General features: G+C 43.4%; 1 protein-coding gene across 19 annotated transcripts in view; it reads left to right on the top strand.

The window, feature by feature from the left end:
* The window catches only part of Afdn (afadin, adherens junction formation factor), a 120,157-nt gene that overhangs the window by 75,361 nt on the left and 25,085 nt on the right, over window positions 1-19,711 (top strand). For 10 of the 19 annotated variants that reach the window (XM_074070180.1, XM_074070164.1, XM_074070158.1 and 7 more), the window contains 4 exons: window positions 1,177-1,375; window positions 4,083-4,186; window positions 6,330-6,416; window positions 12,796-12,888. In XM_074070180.1, coding sequence (XP_073926281.1) covers window positions 1,177-1,375; window positions 4,083-4,186; window positions 6,330-6,416; window positions 12,796-12,888 — 483 coding nt within the window. The remainder of the gene's footprint in view (window positions 1-1,176; window positions 1,376-4,082; window positions 4,187-6,329; window positions 6,417-12,795; window positions 12,889-19,711) is intronic. The other 9 variants (XM_074070220.1, XM_074070213.1, XM_074070275.1 and 6 more) reach the window with 1 other exon arrangement.

The following is a 19,711-nucleotide window of genomic DNA, read 5'->3' as shown; positions in this document are numbered from 1 at the left end:
CACACCCCCAGTGACCTACTTCCTCTAATTAGGCCCCACCTTCCATAGCTCACCACTTCCTAGCGGTCTTTTCAGATGTTGAAGCCATTGGTGGATGAATCCGTTGATGAAGGCAGAGCCCCGTGATGCAGTACTTCCCAAAAGCTCCCCTCTGAACACTGCTTGCATCAGAGAATAAGCTTTCAGTACCTTCGGGGGTACTTCATCTCCAGACTATATTACCATCAGAGCCAGCTGAGGTGTGCTCTGAGGATTATGTAAGTTAACTAGTATTGAGTTTATGCCGATGAAAGACAGGCACAACATAGCCCAAGACAAGCAATTACGCAGTTGGTAGTAGAGTGTATCAATAAAGCATGCCATAGATATGTAAATAAATGCTGCATGCAATGAGAAAGGGTGAATTATAGTTACCCACAACTTAGATGAATTACGTGGTGTTTACACAGAGGTCATATGCAGAGTCCATCTGTTTGAATTTTCAGAACTAGTCTGTGAAGTTAGCAGCAGGATATGAACACCATTTGCTTTGGGGGAAAAGGAGAGGATGGCAGTGGTGAATAGGACAGCTGCTCAGGGGGCCATTATTCTTTTCCAGAAGTGGAAGTGGTGGCCAAGCTGGGGGGGGTGGTCCTCGTTTTACTGAGCTGTACTTGTGAACTTTCCTGTGTGTGTGTATCAGTAACATATTTTTAAACACAAATGACTCATAAGGCCATAATTCAGAAATACCCTTTATTGATCTGTTTCCAAAGTTGGGAACATACCACGTAGGTGTTGTATTCTGATATTTTATATTTAACATTATATAGGATCTTCACTATGTCATTTAAACACTGTACAGAAATGATGATTAGTAAAAACTGAATAACAAGGAAGTTAAAGAATTATGCAGAAGTGGCTACTTTGGAAAAGGGAAAAACGTTTTCTTGCTATTCAGTAGTTTGTTTTTCTGTGAAGTTATAAGTAGTTTGGAATTATTTAAATATGTGCATCTTGTGTATGTGTTGTTGCTTTTTAAAAATCTGGTTTTGAGTATACCCTCCTCCCGCATCCATGGGTCTGTGTAAGTATGTGTGAGATGGCACACTGCAGTGATCAAACAGCTTTTGAGTAGCACAGACCTCATGCTCCCAGCAGTGAGCACCTTGTGATTCAGCATTTGTCTTCCAATAGGAGCTCATAGAAAATGTGGTGGCTGTGGCTGAGAACACGGCTGATGAGCTTGCCCGCAGTGATGGCCGGGATGTGCAGCTGGAGGAGGACCCTGACCTGCAGTTGCCTTTTCTTCTGCCAGAAGATGGCTATTCCTGTGATGTCGTCAGAAACATTCCAAATGGTTTACAAGAATTTTTAGACCCTCTGTGCCAGAGAGGTAAACACCGCTTATCATGCCTGAGCCTGAGCTGTGGCCAGGCTGAAGTAAGCCATGCATTGGCTGTCAGGGGGCGGGGGGAGGACCCACCTCCTGGAGAGCTGTGTTCCCATGACTTGAAAAGCATTTCATGGTGACGTAGGGTTGAACTTGTCTAGACACAAGCCTGTGTGGGTGTGTTGTGGCCCTCCAGTGAGCACCTGCTCTTGCCTACCTGGTCTCATGGTAACAAGGGACCTTTGACTATTTCTCCTGGCATTTCATGAGCTTAGTACGTCGAGTCATCCCTGTAGGACCAAGCTGGGACCTTTGTGTTGATGTTGACTCAGCAGAGCAGTGGAGAGGAGCACCATGCTATCTGCTGTGTGCCAGCTGTGCTGCTGCAGACAGGTTATCCCTTGCCTTAGTTTCTCACCTATAAAATGGGACAAGATGTTGCTTTGAGGATTGGACAGTGGTGAGGACTCTTAAGTGCCCAGTGTCCTGTAGCTGTTGCTAGGGGACACAACACCAGGTCGGCATGCACACTGCTGTTGTGTATGGAAGGGCTTGTAGCACTGCAGACTTAATCCACCTCAGACATCTCCCTGTTCATATGACTTTTGCTACATTGCATTACCTGGTGTATCTTGATTGTAAACACCATAGGACTAGTGCTTAGGAGTCTGGTTTATAGTAAGAGTGCGAGGCTCAGTCTTTGCAGTCAAGGTCTCAATGTCCCTGCTTCACGGTGAGCGTGTGAGCTCTCTGTCTTCATACTGGGGAGTGTGAGTGCTCTGTCTTCACAATGGTTTCTGAGTGCTGAATCTTTACAGTGTGGCTGAGTTTTGGAGTTTCAGCTTGTCCCACCTGTTGGTGTGTTCCTGATGTGTGCTGAGCACTCAGTAACTCTTCAGTTAATATCTTGTAAAGAAATAAGCATGAGAGACTGATTTGCTGGTGCTTTGCAGATGTGTATAAATCACATTGTGAAAGAAAGCTAGTTTGTTTTATTTGCCAACATAGGAACAGTGGTGTGTTAACTTCTGTGGGCTCCCTGTAAATTTAGGACCTACATGGTGTTTCCTCGTGGTTGTGGGCTCACTCATTGCTTTATCTGTGTTAGATGATCATAGTTCACTAGCCTAGTGAATAGATGCCTTCAAAAGACTTACAAAGAGTTGAATGTTATTACCTCAGTGTCTTAAATTCTTCCCACTCTAGTCCTTGTTAGCTGATTAAAGAACTGCTGTGTGCTCTTGGCTCCTTTTGTTTTGTCATACAATGCAGTTGTGTGAGTGCAGACTATAAAACAAGCCTGGACTAAGCCTGGGCTGTCCTTAAGCTATAACAAAGTTTCCAGCAGTAGGGTCCAGAACTAGTTAGGGAATACTGACAGTTGAAAAAAAACTACCATGATTTATAATTGTTGAAATTTCAAAAGTCTTGATAAATTTGTGGTTTCCTAAAACATGGGAAGGCAGAGCAAGGTATTGTTACATTTTAATGAGACTGTTGAAATAATGGGTTTTTTTTTTCAAAACAAAGAATAAAAGTAAAATTTCTCATATTTTTAACTAAATATGTTTTTTTGTATTTCCTCTTCTTTCTCCCACAAATAGCCTGTCATAAGCGTCCAAAAATAGCAGTCCAAATTACCCAATGGTGGGCAAGACCCTGGCTGGCCCAGCTGTGGCCCAGTGTCCACACAGTGCGGTCTTGGTCACATAGGTGGTCAACAGCAAGAAGAAGACAGCCTTAGAGCAAAGTTCAGAATTGTGAAGGCCTGTGTAATACGACTCTGTCAGAAAATTACTGAGAAACACAAAATAAGATTTGACTAAATGAAGGTTGACGTGTTTTAAATCAGAAGACTTTCTTTTATAAATTGCCATTGCCCTTGATGAGAATATCAGGAATACTTTTTTCCCCCGGTAGTGCTGGGAATCAAACCCAGATCTTGCACATGCTAAGAAAGCACTCTGTCACTGAATTAGAACCCCAGTCCCAGAAATATTTTTTAAAACATAAAATGATTCTAATTTGTATTTGTAAGAAATTTAAATGAATCTGAATTTACAAGAAAATTTGGAGAAAGTGTAAGAGAAGGTACCCGCCTGACCCCAGAATTATTGTACAAATCAAATAACATCTTTAAGAGAAGTCAGTTAACTGTGGCGGGTGGACATCCATGCGTTGTTCTCTGGCTCCCTCATCTCTCCTTTGTTGAACAGATATGCTGAATATCATTGTGGGTTTCCTAGTCCAGTGCAGTAAACAGTTCTTCAAGGAAGTAACTCCAGGGCAATTCAGTAGTATCTCACAGAAGAAAGAAAATGTTCTTTGGAACACAGAACGAGAAACACAATTTCACTATTCTTTTTCATGTTGAAACCTTACCTGGATCAAGAAGACTATGTAATTTTAAATGTCTTATAATCAAGTTTTCAGAGGGGGTAAATGCATAGAGTGAGAAAGATAAATTTTATCACTAAGGTGCTAAGCCAGCATAGTTGGCTATGTATGGTAGCACGTCTGTAATCCCAGCACTTAGGAGCATGAGACAGAAAGACGTTTTGCGAGGCCAGCCTGGGATTCATAGTGAAACCCAATCTCAAGAGAAAAAAGAACACTGTTAAATAATCCTTCATTTGTCTCGCTTCCTTTGTGGAGAAGCGCGTGTGTGCTTTGGATGCTTTCTCCATGGTGTAACGTGTTTGCTCCTCAGGTTTTTGCAGGTTGATTCCTCACGCACGCTCTCCAGGCACTTGGACGATACATTTCGAAGGGGCAGATAATGAAAGCCACCTTGTGCGCGAGAACACAGAACTGGCAAGTATCTTGAGGATGTTAAATGGGCTAGAGTAGGAAGTGCGTTCCTAGTGACTGCAAGACTTGCTGCAAATCTGCTCTTCGCTTACACTGAACATTGCTGTGGTAGGACGATCTTAAAGTCACTAAAATTGTAAGCTCAATTTGACTTAGACTGCTCTTTATATAGATAGCATATGGATTTCCCCTGAGCCGGATTGGTATAGTTTTAGGTGTAAAGTAACACGTGATGCTCACAATTACGACAATCTTAATGTTAGTATTTTTCTAAAAACATGTTAGTATGGTAGCTTTACCATACTTCCTACAGAAATGTTTTTATTGGCCTCAACGAATGAATAAATCAAAAGAAATTTCAAAAACAAAATTTAAATTTTCAGATGTGCACTCACGTAAGTCATTTGGTCCCACGTTGTCATTGGTTATATTTAAGTAATTGTATGCTGTGCTAAGGATTTCCCTGCCCTTAATTTTGTAAAACCGTGCCTCCCAAAACAAATGGTAGCCCAAAAGCAAGGTAAAAGTGAATGTGCTTACTTTATGTGCTTAAGTGAAATTTTGAGGTTTTTTGAAGGGCACCAGTCTTTACTGGATGTTGGGTGGTGGTATGGGCAAAGTGAACCAAGCATCTGTGGTACAGCCTTGGCTGTGGCTTTTCCACAGGTGTGCTGTGGACACCAAGGGTCAACTTCACTTCAGATCTTTTGAAACAGTAGTAAGGAATTTCATACATCTTAAGCATCTTCAAATAGAGTTTTAGACAAAAGAGGGTGTTTTGTTTGTTTGTTTGTTTGTTTTATTGGTGATTTGAACTTACATCACTTGAGCCAGGATCCAGTTAATGATGCTTTTTTGCATATTAAGTTCATTGTCATTAATTTATGTTGGTCCTTAGCATATTTTAGGTTTGAGCATATATCAGAGCCATCTCTAAAACTTGGATTGATAATTGTTCTCTTATACCACCTGTGTGTGCACATGTGACTGATGATAAAGTGACCATGCTACTAATACTTTTTATTAACCTTAATCGCTATTTTTGCTTAAATTCAAAGTTAACAGCAGCAAGGTCTAATTACAATTTTATAGGGAAACAAGTATTGTTTTAGAATCACTGAGTATGTTCTAGTTTATTCTCAGATTTCTAAGGAGGTAGATTTCAGGTCTTGACTTCAAACAATATTGTGATGTCACATAATTTTATTTACTTTCCTCAGAATATTTTCACAAGCTTTGATTATTTGCCAACTAAATTAAAAAGCCATGTTTATAATTACCACTTTTTTTTAAACTTAAAGGGATTTGTGATTTCCTATGTATATTTAGTTTGCAAATACTGGAAATGTATTAAGAGACAATTTCTGTCACTTCAAAAACTGCCTGAGGTAAATTCTGATGAAGGATTTAGGTCAGGTTATGTGAAGCTCCACATTTCAGACCTTGGCTTCTCTGTGGTGGGTAGCTTCCTTTCCACACATAGCACCAGCAAGAAAGTCTCTCTTTCATGTGCTGTCTTCAGCAGTGCCCTTTGATGCTTACATATTTTACTCAGAACGTTCTACCTTAGTGCGTATGCACTATTGGTTTTGTTTGCCCTCTGGTGTGAGGCGTGACACATGTACCCCTGTAACTTTGACAGGTGATCTCTCTTCTTTTTGGCCTGCTTCTGTGGGCTGTGTTCCCTTTGGTTGATTACCCACCCCAGGGGCTTCTCTTGCCCATGTTGTGAATGTGTGTGAATCCTGAGCTACTTTATTTTTGCCATTTAAAATAAAATGACTCTTGCATATTCCCAAGAGACAAAGATGTTAATTCATTTTTGTTATAGCCATGTTTCTTTATTCTCCCCAGACACGGTGTAAAGTAAGTTTAAATTTCTTCTTTGGAAACAAAGCAAAAGAAATCCTGGCAATTGATTTTGAAAGAGTGCTAGGTAAAAATTGAATTTTGTCTTTATGATTGTGTTTTCTAACCTCATAGTAACAGCAGTTTAATCCTGTTTTATCAGTTAAGTTCTAAAATAACGTTGGAACAGCATTATGACTTGGTGGCTCAGGCTACTCTTTCCCTTCTCCATTTATAATGTCCTCGTGGAAGCACTTCCATTTCAGTCATAACGTAAACTTCTGTGCTCTTGCTTTAGGCCCAGCCTTTGAGGAAGGAACCTGAAGTAATCACTGTGACCCTAAAAAAGCAGAATGGAATGGGCCTCAGCATCGTCGCAGCAAAGGTAGGAGCCCAGGAGAGCCATCCCTCCCCTCCTGACCATGGGTCTGCGTGGTCAGGTCTGGTGGGCCAGGTGTTCTGCTGCCTGCATGGACAGTGCCTGTTCAGCTCTGCTTCTGGGGAGGGGAGTGTGCTGTGTGTACGAAGCCATTGTGACACTGGCCGTTCACTGAGGGATAAGCTCCTGCTCTGAGAGTGTGGCTGGGCTGAGTGGTACATTGAGACCACACAGGTAGTCTCAGAGGAAGCAGGTTAAAAGCATGAGCAAGGCTCGAGTGGCACAGCAGGGAAAGCAAGAATGGCATAGGAGAAGAGGACTTTACTCTGTCACCTTGTCACCAGGTGTCAGACCTTCAGCCTTGAATGACTGTGATAAGCAGGCTTCTGGTTCTGCTCTCTAGATTGGAGCCAAGGAGACAGCTGTGAGTCCTTCCCAAGGGTACTGACTGCTCCACCACCTCCTAGAAACCTCAGGATTTGAGCCCCTTCACCCACTAGTGTGTAACAAGACAAAAAAACCCCACAGATCTTTTCTGTCAGTTAAAGGAAGTTAAGTCTGTTTCATCAAGTGGGGACTGAAGTATTTGCTTACACTGAACTTCAGTTTGGAATCACAGTTATTTTCAATGGAAAAAACAGAATTTTTTTAAGCTAACAGTCAATAACTAATAGTTTAGTCAGATATGTTAATATTTTGCTTAAAATAACACTTTAGCAACTAAAATTGTTATCTGTGTCCCTGTCTCTAGAGAATATTTGATCAGCTTGCAAACACATACAGCAGTATGAAAGAAGACTCTCTGAATGGCTTACTGTTAGTGTACTCTGAGAAACAGTTTTAGATCATTAAGTCAGTTATCCATACCAGACTTATATTTTCTGGATATTAATGGGACATAAAGAGACTAACATTTGAAACCCTGCCATTGCCATTACTTAGGGACTCGTGCTAAGTAAGCCCCTTGCCCTCACCCTGTGACTTGCAAACTGTCCATTTGGCTTGAGGTCAGCTCTGCACCAAATGCCTGCAGAAAAATGAGGAACATGCCAAGTCATGGCTTACCTGGAAGCAGATAGTGAGCTGGCAGGCACAGTAAACACAGGAGCCTTCCTGGTGGGAGACATTGAATGTTTTGTTCCCATTCTTAGAATCATTGTCCCTGCTGTTATTTTTCACAGTAAGGCTCAGGCTGGGAGTGGTGGTCTATGTAATCCCAGCACTCAGGAGACAGACGGGGTTTACCAGTTCAAGACCAGCCTGGACTACACAGCAGATCCTTTAAAAAAAAACCAAAAACAAAAAAAGCAAGCTAATATGTTCTATTTTGTCAGGATTTTCCTGGCAGCTCACCCTTCCTGCCCCTGTCCCCTGAGTCAGGGCAGGTCCCTTTCTGCTTTCCTTTCAAGCACTTTACACAATTGGAATTCTGTCATTAGGATTTGGATCTCTTTGTCCCTGCCAGCTGCCTGTAGCATTTCTCTGTAGTGTCTCCACCCCGCAACACAGTCCCTTTCATATGGTAGACAAAAATATTTGTTGGAAAAAAAATGAATAGATAACTTTTTTTTTTTAATTTTAAAAAATGGATGTTTGATTTTCTGTTATACATCTTTGCTTCTGGAGGTTAATTTATTTACTGTAATGAATTATTGACCGTATCAGAAAACACTAAGGTAGCTATGAGGAAGGTTTGTTACCATCATCTTACTCGAAGCAAGACCCAGGATGAATACCATGACACTGCATTGAGTATTTAGAGCCTTAGGGTAAGGAGGGTGATGATGGTTAAAGCAAGTCATGGGGTGGCATGGAGGAATTGAGATTTTAGCTCATGTTTGGAGGATAGGTAACTGGAAAAAACGGCCTGAGGCAGTATGTTGTGGGTGGGAGTGATGATGCAAGCAGGGAGGAACAGACACGGGTTGTGTGTGTGCCCTGCATAGCCTGCAAATGCGAGGCGAGGCAGGACAAGGCAAGGTGGGATGGGAGTGCTCAACCAGTGTTGGAGCTCTGGGTTGACAGGTAGAGGAGTCTGTACTTTGTCTTGTCTGCATCACAGAGAAATGAAAGATTTGGAATGGAGGCGGTGATGATGACAGTAACATTTGAGGAAGCTTTATCTGGGCATGGCAGGAAGAACTGATGAGAAGGGCCTGGGACTATGTGTGGACAAGTCCTTGACAGGAGGAGCCCTGAGTCTTGTGGGGTCACTATAGATCCAGAGACTCTCATCCCACCTCACAGTCCAGAACTCCTCTTTCTTCCTGCACTAGTGCTCATGTACCATACTTCAAGGCCCTTGGAACTTGCTTGTTCCCCAACTTAGAAAATTTGCAGGTGTGAAAGGGGAAGTATCAGGTATGGAATTATTTTTCCTCTTTGCTCACCATCTGAATCAGTTTCTGTTTTCGGGGTGGGGGGGAATACTAGGATCAAAAATTAGTTCACCTTCTTCAGGTGAGCAGGGAAGACTTAATTTCTGGGCTGGGAAAGTACCTCAGTGGTAGAACGAGCACCTAGCATGTGGTGAGGCTGTGGATTCAAGCTCCAGCACCACAAAAGGAAAGCAAGGCAAAAAAGTCTTTAGCTTCTGTACTTCCTGTGTAATCTTTTTTCCAAACATCTATCTTGCTAGAGATTGGAGGGGCCTGGGGTGGGCTACCGTTATCAGAGTATCTGTCTTAAATCTCTGAATCCAAAATGACTTGCTTTGTGTAGATTCAAGTCTGGTTTCTGGTCTCTGGTATGGTGTCCTGACACAAAGGAGCCAGCATTTCCTTACAGGAGGGAGGAGGAAAGGGGCCTAGGTGCCACCTGCACTCCTCACCCTCTCCTTTATCCTTTGGCTGTTTGAATGTTAACCTGTGTCCTTGTCAGTCTGCCAGGTGTCAGGTGGACAGTTAGGACAGAGCCAGGCTGAAAGTCACAGTCCATCCTTTGTTCAGTTATGCAGTGGTATAGGCAGGAGGCCAAAGGGCACCCTCCCATGTTATGTTTTCCCCAGGAAATTTCAGGCTGAGAGTCAGATAATAAGCAGGTGGCAGTTGGTGAAACCTGTCACTGTGGGGAGTCCTGGAAGAAGACTGTGTCTGGTTGGTGGCCTGGGAGAGGAATGAAGGAGGTGGCAGGATCAGATGCCTGGCTTGAGCTCATATCTGGCACCTGGCCTCTGCCCACATTATCTCTGCTATTTGCACACTTGCTCCTGTGCTGTGTTGGAGGAGTTGACTACCTGCTCCACCCCTGTGCAGCTCTCACTCTTCTCTGTGGGGCTGTGTGCTGTCTTGGGATCTGTTCACAAACAAGCAAGGGAGCCTCTGAGAAAAACAGCTCCTCTATGTTGCTGGCAGAAAGAGGCTTTGTCACCCAGGTGGCATGACTAGAGTCCTTGCCACTACAAAATGTTTGTCTCTTATGATAGGAGGATGTTGTAGGTATCAGTCTGGCACAGGTACTGATCTCCATGAGCCTAACGTGACTGAGGAGGCCGCAGGGGCAGCATCAGGGTACACAGTAGTGTTTAAGACCAGGTTCTTTACTACCTTTCCTGGTACTGGAGTAAATTTCAGAAGAAAGCAGTGGCTGATTGAACATTTCCTGCTACGTGAAAAGTCCTGTCACTCTTCGCTTTTTAAGAGCTAAATCTTAGCTTGGTGGTTTTTCTTGTTTTCTATGCTAAGGAAGATATTTTAAAAGATTGTAGAAAAAAACAATAGTGCTAATGGCATCCTAACTGTGATGCAGGATCAATACTGGACTTTGTGAAGCTTGGTGACAGCCCAGTGTTAGACAGGAACAAATCCAGAGAGGGACTTTTCTACCAACTGAATTTGGTGTGTGCACATCTTCCCTGGACCCACTGTACCCCAACTCCTGAGCTTAACACTCACCTTCCCAGCCATCCCTCATTCAGTAGTCCATGCATCACAGGTCCCCCCTGCCTGGGAAGAGGGGCACAAGGACAGCTACCTCTTTAGAACAGGGCATTCCAAGAATCATAGAGCCTGAAGGGGCTTAGCACCTGCCAGTGCTCATCTCTTGAGAGTTTTTTCCGCAAGCTTTCTCAGGAGCTCTTGTTCTACCTAACCTAACTGGGAGTGACTGGAGATGCAGAAACAACAAACAATAGAAGACAAAGCTGGGGCCAGGTGTGCTGGGCACTCAGATGGAGACACACAACAGCCTTGTTATTCTTTTCTCTAATAACTCTTCTTTTACTCTGCTTCTTTTCTTCTCTATTCTTTAAGGCCTTACTTCTTTACTATTCTTTAAAACCTTGCTTCTTTTCTATTCTTTAAAGTCTCTTTCCTTAGACTTACACTGTCCCATGTTTTCTTTAATCTCTCTTAAAGCCTTGGCCTCAGACTCGCAAACACAGAACAGCCAGCAGCAGCAGCAACAGCGTCATTCTTGCAAGCAGCCCACCAATCAAAAAACAGAATCCCCCATCAATCCATCAAAAAACCAATCCCATCAAAACCTCCATCCTTCTTCAGTGAGTCTTTTATATCCAGTGGTAAACAAGGAGATGGACCAATAGTTCTCAGGGAGGGGCGTGACACTGTAACAAGAGAAGCCTGCTCTCTACTTTTCTGAAGGTAAACAACTTAGGAAAAGCAGCTTTGCTGCATTTTGCCTTCACCCTCTTCTGTGGCTGGGGCTGTGCCAAACTCAGCCTATAGATCACTGAGCACAACTGTGCTTATGTCAAGTTCTCATAGGCCTCTCATAATCAGCTCCTCACACTCACCTGCCTTATGAAGTTCAAGTAGGGGGCAGGGAAGGGGCAGCAGGAGGGTGAAGTCTAGGCCCTGCCCCTTCCTCTCCTAAAGTTTGGAGGTAGCTACATCCAACATGGAGGTAGTTTTCACTTTGTTCTTTTTGGTCTTTTCAAATACTTTCCACAGTGAATAGTGTGCATAAATTTAAAACTAGAATAGTAAAAAGAGTTTCTGATAGAGTCCAGAGTTAGTCTGAAGGTTGTGAACTCATTAGCTTACAAAGTAGATCTAATGAGGCTAAATACAGATTTGACACTTACAAAGTCACTTTTTACCTACTCAAATCGTCATCTTTTGCCAAGAATATCTGTGATCCTAGGTGTCTGCTTCATCAGTACACATCCATTGGTCACTTGAGGAATGAGCCCAAAAAAAAAAAAAAAACACCTAAGGAACAGCATCACAGTTCATTATCTACATAAGGTGCTTGCTGAATGTCTAAACTCTGACATGTAGTGGTCACTGGTGGTAAAGCTGATGTAATGGCTTTAGAGCTGAGACCTGAAGGGTAAGGTAGGGTTGCCAGGTTAAAGATGGCAGGCTCCAAGCCCAGCATGGTAGAAGTGCAGGAAGCAGTGAGAGAAATCTGAGAGGTCAAGAGGCAGGGCCAGATCAGGTAGCAGTTGGCCTGTGTTTTCTGCCGGAGCCAGATTGTAAGTCTCCTGCACTTTGAAGGCACATGGACTCTGTGGAACTGAGTTGCATGGTCCTGTTAACGGTGCAGGCAGCCAGTGGATAGTTGGTGAAGGACTGAGTAGGACTGTTTTCCAGTAACTTCATTCACAAGAACAAGTGCTGGGTTACTGGCTGGCCCTGAGGCAGAGTCTTGTGGAGCTGGGTCTCCACAGAGCTGCACATTTTATAATAGGTGCAGAAGGAGCCTTTGAAGAGATTTAGTGAAGGCATAACATACTCAGACTACTCCTCTCTGTAGCACATGGATCTCAGGCTCACAGCATCTGCTTCCCAAGTGAGAGGTCCTAGCAGCTGAGATGGCAGACAGTGGCCAACAGCAGGAGTGCTGAGTCCGCTGAGGCCTGAGTCATTCCAGGACAGACCTCTGCGAGGGCAGTGTTTCTTCTTGTACCTTGGTGCAGGATGGACAGTTTCTGGGTCTGGTCAGTGCTGATATGTACTTGTTGGACAATAGCGTTCAGATGGGTTAACGAATTGAGGATAGTGGGTGAAAGAGGGAAATTTGAAACGAACCCTGGTTCTTCTGTCTTGAGCAGCCAGGCAAATGGAGGTATCACTGACTGAAGGCAGGGCCGCTAAAGACAAGGAACCTGCAGAGGGGCAGGGTTGGTGGTGGGGTTTGAATGTGTTACACTTGAGATTTGGAGAGCCTGGTCAGATAAGTGGACATGTTTCATAGCAGAGTTGGGTAGTGGAGGTCAGAAGGTTAGAGCCAGCCACAAAGTTTTGTATTGGCATATGAGTACTCCGAAGGAAATAACAAGGGAAAAGAGCCAGTCTATTAACTAGACAATGTGTCATTTTCAGATATGAAAATACTGTATTAATCTTGTTCTTGAAATAAGACAGATGAATAGTAGTTCTCTGTTTTGCCCGATAACTTAACACAGCCCATTTTCCTCCAGCGTATTTGTCACGTCTGTGGTACTGAAGGAAGGCCCAGCAAAAGAAAGCAAGATTTACCTCACGTGTGCACCCTGCAGGACAGCACGGTGCAGGTGAGAGGGGTATGGGTCTTCACAGGTTATAGCAATGCAGTCGACTGGTCTTCAGGATTTTGGTGTGCATTTTAAATGTGGGTTTGGTCAGTGTTGGAACCCCAGCATGAGTGAGGACTGTGGGCCCTGCCTCCTGCCTAGCCACTCAGGGTGCTCTTGGTGCCGGGGCTCTGCGGTCATGCTGCACCTCTCAGATCCTGCTTCTGCCTCACTCCTGAAGCAGGTCAGCCCATTGTGGAGGCCTCTTCCTGCCTTGAAGGCCGGGCTGGTACATCACTCCAGAGGGCCTGGGTCACGCACGACAGCAGCAGCTGTGTGTGCCCTTGTGTACCTCACTTCCCTTCAGCCCTGTTTTTTTCCTGTCAGCCTGTACACCTTCCCATGCTCGTGTGCTTCTGCTGTGTGCTCCAACTCTGGGTCTGCGTTCCATCTGGCCTTTTCCTTTTACACTGGTGTGTGGGTCAGCTGCTGTAACCCTGACCTGTGTTTGAATGTCCAGTTCTCTCCTCGCCTTCCCCACGGTGGCTAAGCCTGAGGAAACCCAGATGATTTGGACACAGTGTGGCTGTGTGGTTTGCTGTCTGAGGCTTTGCTTTTGGGAGCTCAACGTGCTGCTTCTTACTCATCTGTGGGATGACATGATGCTTCCTGTTTAATTCAGACTTTTAATATACAAACAGCTCCTTTTCATTTTCTAGCTCTTTTTAAAGCTTAATAAAGTACAAAGTGAATGAAAGTCGAGTGGACTGGTTGCGTAAGAGTCTGAAAGTTGCATTGGTTCTAGCTCATGTTGCTAAATGCTGTACAGTGTCACAGCATCCAGCTCAGACTGTGGTGAACCTGGCCTTGAAAAGCCAGCTGTGTTGGCTGCTGTTGAGATCGGAACTCTGCTGTTTTCATCTCCAGACGCTGTTGTAGTCCTAGGGATGGAAATGTGGTTCTCTGTGGTTGGAAGGACAGCATCGGTGGTGAGTTTCTTCGGGTGCTGTCCTCCCCGTACTTGGCAAACTGATCTTTGAAGAATGTTTCTCCTTCCACTGTAACTTGTTTAAACCTGTTAATGATTAACTTGTTCACGAAGAACCATTTAATGTAGCGTGTAATTACACACCCAGATAGTTGTTGCCTACTGTTTATGTGGTAAATTCTTAAGGTTTGTGAAAATGTAAAGCCCTTATATACTTTTTGTTCAAGAAAAAGCTGTCGTGTTTAATCCTGCCTGTTACAGTATAGTGAAACTTCCTTTAAATGATGATCACCGTTGTATAATTTGCCAAGGACATATTTTCAGATATCCATGATGGAATTTCCATTTGACTGTTTTGGGTAGTTTTACTGTGGGTTTTCTCTAACCTGTTTGGTTGTGGGGTTTTTTGGTGTTTTTTTTTTTAAACAAACAAAATGAAAGTCCTAAAAGTAGTTAGGGTATTTTACTGTTTTATCTAAGAAATGGGTGGTTAATTAATGTCTTAAAGATGTTGTAGTTTAGGCTTTTAGACTACTGGTTTTCAGGCTTTAAATCTTAGCAAGAGTCCTATGCTTTTAAAATGAGAGTATAGACTTTTAATATAACTTCTTCTCACTGTTTAAAGAGCAAGTTCCTTACATAAACTGTAATTTAGTCCTTTGAAGGACTAGAGACTTTACCTCTTGCGTTCTTTAATGGCTTTATTACAGCATGTGGGAAAGACCTCTTCAAAGAAAGCAAGTCAGGACGCTCTGGGTTCCTTTGAAAAATCAATGTCAAAGAAGCCACTGTGAGCTGGGAACCTGTGGCTCACACCTGTAATCCTAGCTACTTGAGAGTCTTAAGATCAGGAAGATCACAATTTGAGGCCAGCCTGGGCAAATAGTTCTTGAGACCCCATCTCCAAAATAACCAGAGCAAAATGGACTGGAGGTGTACCTCAAGTGGTGGAGTGCCTGCTTTGCAAGGCATGAAGCCCTGAGTTCAAACCCCAGTCCCACCAAAAAAAAAAAAAAGATCCCACTGTGACTGGAAAGTGTCTTCCTTGGAGATGTCAGAAATGGCTTCCTGTTAAGTTAGTTGAAGTGGCACAATGCCTCTTGGGGCTTTCACTTATGAAGTTGGCACAGCATTTTATATTTTTGTGCCACAGATAAAATAGTACTCATAGTCTTGAATTGAGTGGCATACTGAATGCCATTACGATATTAAAGTAACATAAGAACAGGAATTATTAGTCCTCTAAAAGCATATCTTCTCACAGTGTGCTGCAATAGAACCCCATCTGCCTGCATGCAGGCTCAGGGCTCCAGACACAGGCCCTGGGGCAGGCAGGGCCTTCGCCTTCTCTCACACCTCTGAGGATGGTCAGCGAAGCTCTGCATTTCCTCCGGGTATTGCTCAGTTTTCAGGGGTTCACAAACCTCCTGCAGCCTGTCTGGGGGACCTCATTTCAAAATCTCCCATCAGTTCATTTTACCACGGAGAGGAAGAAGATGGATAATTTGGTGGGTCTAGTTTGGCTTGGTGTGTATTGCATGTAATACAAAGGCCAAACAAGCAGAGCCGGGATTGGAGGTTGGCTCTTGGAAATGAAGCTTAGCTACTTCGTTTACAACTCCATGTCTAGTAGGATAATTTATTTACTTTTCAAAGTTGCCCAGGGTAGAATTTACATTAAAAAGGAATTTTAGAACTGAGTACCTAAAAAATAAGGTAATTTTAACCCTCAAATCATTAGAATATTTTTTAAACCTCTTGTTTGGCTGGAAGTATAGCAACTGAAAGTCCTCAGAGAAGTGCCCTGCACGTGCTGGGAGTTTGAGCCACTCCTAACCCTCAGGTCGCCTGGCCCACAGTCATTCCCTTGTTGGCAACTCCTGCTTGAAAGTCCTGGCTGGGCTTCTGCCTGAGAACAATGGAACAGCCGTGAGCTTGGCATGCACATTTTCCTCCTGCTCCTTTTTTTTTTTTTTTTTTTCTTTTGGCTTGCATTTAATGATGTTTTTTGCGCTGTTACTCATACTGACACCCACACATTCAAGCATTTGCAGCCAGGATGTGTGGAGGACAGGCTCCTTCTCATTGTGCCTCCTGGCCCATGAGAGAGGCAGAAGACCTGTCCCTTCACAGGCTTCTGAAAAGGTGGTGAGGAAGGTCAGAGCAAGACAAGGGAGCAGCCTTTTCCTCCTTCCCAAGGCCAGCAATAGGTGCGTGTCTCTCCCAAGTCTAAGGGAGTGCAGCTTACAGCTGCAGAATCACCTCTCTTTTCTGTCATTTTTTTTGTTTTGCCATGCTCCTTCCTAATTTTCTACTCGTAAAAGTCAGACGGCTTCCTCCACTGTCCTGTCCTCCCACATCTCCTCTCCCTTTTCAAGGGAAGAGAAGCCTTTGCAAGGTGTGTTTTAAGATGAGAGTGTTAGTGCCACGAGGGCTGCATCCATATCCTGCTTGTGCTGTGCAAGCCTGCCAAAAAGTGTTCCAAACTCACGGTGAGGGGCAAAGGCACAGAGGCCGAGGGCTGCCGCTGGGGTACTGGACCGCGAGGGAGGTTGTTCTCAAGTGCTCCTATAAGGGAAAATGTGCTTTTGGTTAAAAAATTTATTTCTGGTATTTTAAGTTGGTTTAAGTAAATTCTAAAATTATATTTTAGTGAAATTTGAAGTTCCCAATACCTACTTTACAAAATGCTCCCCCCACATACCACCTTTTAAGAGGAAGCTGACTTGTTAGATGAGAAATGGGCAGTCCTGACTGATTATGATTATTCCTTTAATTTTGCAAATGATCAGTGCAAATGCAATGATATGTTTTCAAATACTGTTTTAGGTACCTTTAGGTAAGTAAGTCTTAAAATTCTGTGCCTTTATGTATTTATTGTGTCACATTTAATGGCCCTTGTTGGTTTCCCCAAGGTTGGAAATCGGGTGTGTAATGTTAGCGTATGTATCGTAACCTCTTGTTGTGGTAGTTACGTACGTAAGGACAAGTGTGTTCCTAGCACTGTGGCTGCTAATAAGCCTCAAGATTCTACAGAAATCCTTCAGTAGAAGTATAATGTGAGCCACACATGTACTTTAAGATTTCCTTGCTACACACACACACACACACACACACACACACACACACGAAGAAAGAAACAAAGTTAACTTTTAATGTTTATTTTATTTTATCTAATGCACTCCGGATGTTACTTCAACGTGAACTCAGTATAAAAATCATTAATAAAATGTTTCACCTTCTTTTTCCATAGTATATCTTTGAAGTCTGGGTATGTTTTACAGCCAGATACTTCATTTCACTTCCAACTAGCCGTATTTCAAGGACTCTTTGGCCAAGTGACTCCTGTGTTGGACAACCTGATACCATTTTACCAGCACTCAAGACTCTTGCTTTGTATTCCTGTGGTTGGCTTTTGGTTACATTTACAAAGCCTATACATGGAGCCTTTAGTGGCTGATGTCTGTGCACTGACATACAGTGGTAAAGAACATGGAACTTCTGGGCTCCCTTTCCTTTCTTATCTAGGAGAGGAATAGAATTACCATAAAATGAGTTTTAATTGGGTGTGTGTGTTCACAAGAGCACACAAAATAGGAGCTAATAGATTATATTGATAAATTTTGAGTTCAGTCTTACTAGGCTATGTTACCTTATGTATCATCATTCATGAATAAGTCATAAAGCAAGTGGCTTAATAATCTGAAGTTAATAAATTTTATTTTTGTAATTTTTAACTTAGGCTAACATCGTTTATATTCAGATGAAGTAGGCAAGTGGTGAGAGAACTCCAAAATGCTGAGGACTTCTTATAGCTCCACATCCTTCTGAGGCACATGTCCAGATGGCCATTCCCAGGGTGGCTGTCACTCAGAGATGAAGCAGACATTCTTCACTCTGCTATCCACCTGGTGGGGCCAGGACTGCCATGGCCAGGTTGACACAGTGGGTGCCTGGCAGGTGCACAAAGATTGTGGTGTTTCAGAGTGAAAGCAACTACCCATGTTTATCTGATAGCTATGGTTAGAAATTCTTTAGGGCTTTTCATCTCTAGATGCTCACGTTAATTTTGCTTTTCTAAAATTGCCAGTAGAGCTGTAATCTCTCCATACAGCAGTTGTTGTCATGACTTTTCATGGCCAGGCTCTGGCAGTGAGCTGCACGTGCGGTGTAGGAGAGATGGAGCGGGAGAAAGGCTCTCTGGTACAGCCGGGTGTCTCACAACGGTGGGGGGGGGGTGTGTGTGTGTGGCAAGGTGGGAGTGATGGCAGCCTGCCTCTGGAGCACAGGTGGCAGAGAACAGACGCTGGGTAAATGAGATGAGATTTGAGTGCATTTAGAAGATCTAAAGGCCAGTGAGAACGTGGATGCCTCTTAAACTATTCTGGAACCAGATTCTTTACTTGCACATTTGGTATATTCTTGTCTTTCCCTTTACTTAAGAGTATTTTTAGAAGTCATGTATTTCATAATGCCCTTCATGACTTAAGCAAAATCTATTTTTATGACTTATCATAGACTCCAAAGGGTCTTTTGAATCGAAAGTCTAACAATCACGAATTCTCATTTCATCAAATCAAAACCTCTTTTTGTGACAAGCAGGTATACATGTAAATTCAGATGCCTGCAGGTAAGAAAATAATTTAGTCTTGTGTCTTCCTCATTGTCCATTATTGACATTGACAGATTGAAGGGTCCTTTCCTAAAATACACTTTTGGTCCGGTAGTCTCAGATACTCATGGTCTCTAACTTTCTAAACTAGTAATTTCACAAAGTTAGATTGCTCACTCATATGTGATGGACATGTATCAGTTGTTTCTTCACTTACTAAAGTATTCATTGAGTAGAATTAAAGACTTACTCTTAGTGTTTTTGTTCTTGTTTTTCTTGCTAAATTTTTTTGGACATAGTCTCACTGTGTTAGCCCAGGTTGATCTCAAACTTGGAATCTTCCTGTCTTGGCCTCCCTAGTGCTGGGATTATAGGCCTGTGCCACCATGCCTGGCTTCTTATCTTAAATTTTAAAGTTAAGAATTGATCAGATTGTAGCTGACCACAAGGCAGCCTAATTGGAAGCTACGCTAGAGGAGAGAGTTGCCAGTGTTTCAGGCAACTCGATGAACATCTGCCTTCTCCAGGGGAAGAAAGGAAATTCCATGCAAATGCAAATGAGAAAGAGCTGGCATCTTCCTTTCCAGAAGATGGGGTGGGCAGGTGGTGGCAGGTGAGTCTGGGCAGAGAGGATTCTGGCAGATCTCATGGTGTGATTGAGCATGGTGTGTTAGGAGGGGGTTGTACCTGGCAGTGGGTGTGGCAGCCTTGGTGGTTGTGAATTTTACAACATCTGGGCGGGGAGTTTCGCTCGACCTGGGCTTTAAGAGAAGCAGTGTTCTGAGACAGTCGAGCAGGGGGAGGTTTGCGGGTGAGCCAGACACATCCTCAGTTTGCCAGTTTTCCTGAAATTTATCATACATGCTTCTGCCTATGTGAAGATAGGTAAGAAAGGTGCCATTCTGTGATCAGGAGCGGTGAGAGAGAGATGACTCGCTGTTACCTTGTAAGGACTCTGTAAACTGAGTCCCAGGTGATGAGAGACTACCTGGTGCATGTGTGAAAACGTCATAGTGAAACCCATTGCTCTCTACAGTTAACACATACCACACACCCAATAAAAGCTTTCTCCTGCTTTCAAAACGAGGTGTGTCCACAAAACATGACGTCCACATACCGCCCCCCCCAACAACAGGAGTCAGACCTCAGCAGTGACATCTATAAACTAGAAAAGTTAACTAATGGGGGAGCATGTGAATAGTTTGTAGGTGAAAATTAAGTCGTTTCAGGGCATTGTAAAACAT

The sequence above is a fragment of the Castor canadensis genome, chromosome 1, assembly GCF_047511655.1.
Source record: "Castor canadensis chromosome 1, mCasCan1.hap1v2, whole genome shotgun sequence".
Lineage (NCBI taxonomy): Eukaryota > Metazoa > Chordata > Mammalia > Rodentia > Castoridae > Castor > Castor canadensis.
This window is presented reverse-complemented; position numbering and strand designations above follow the sequence as displayed.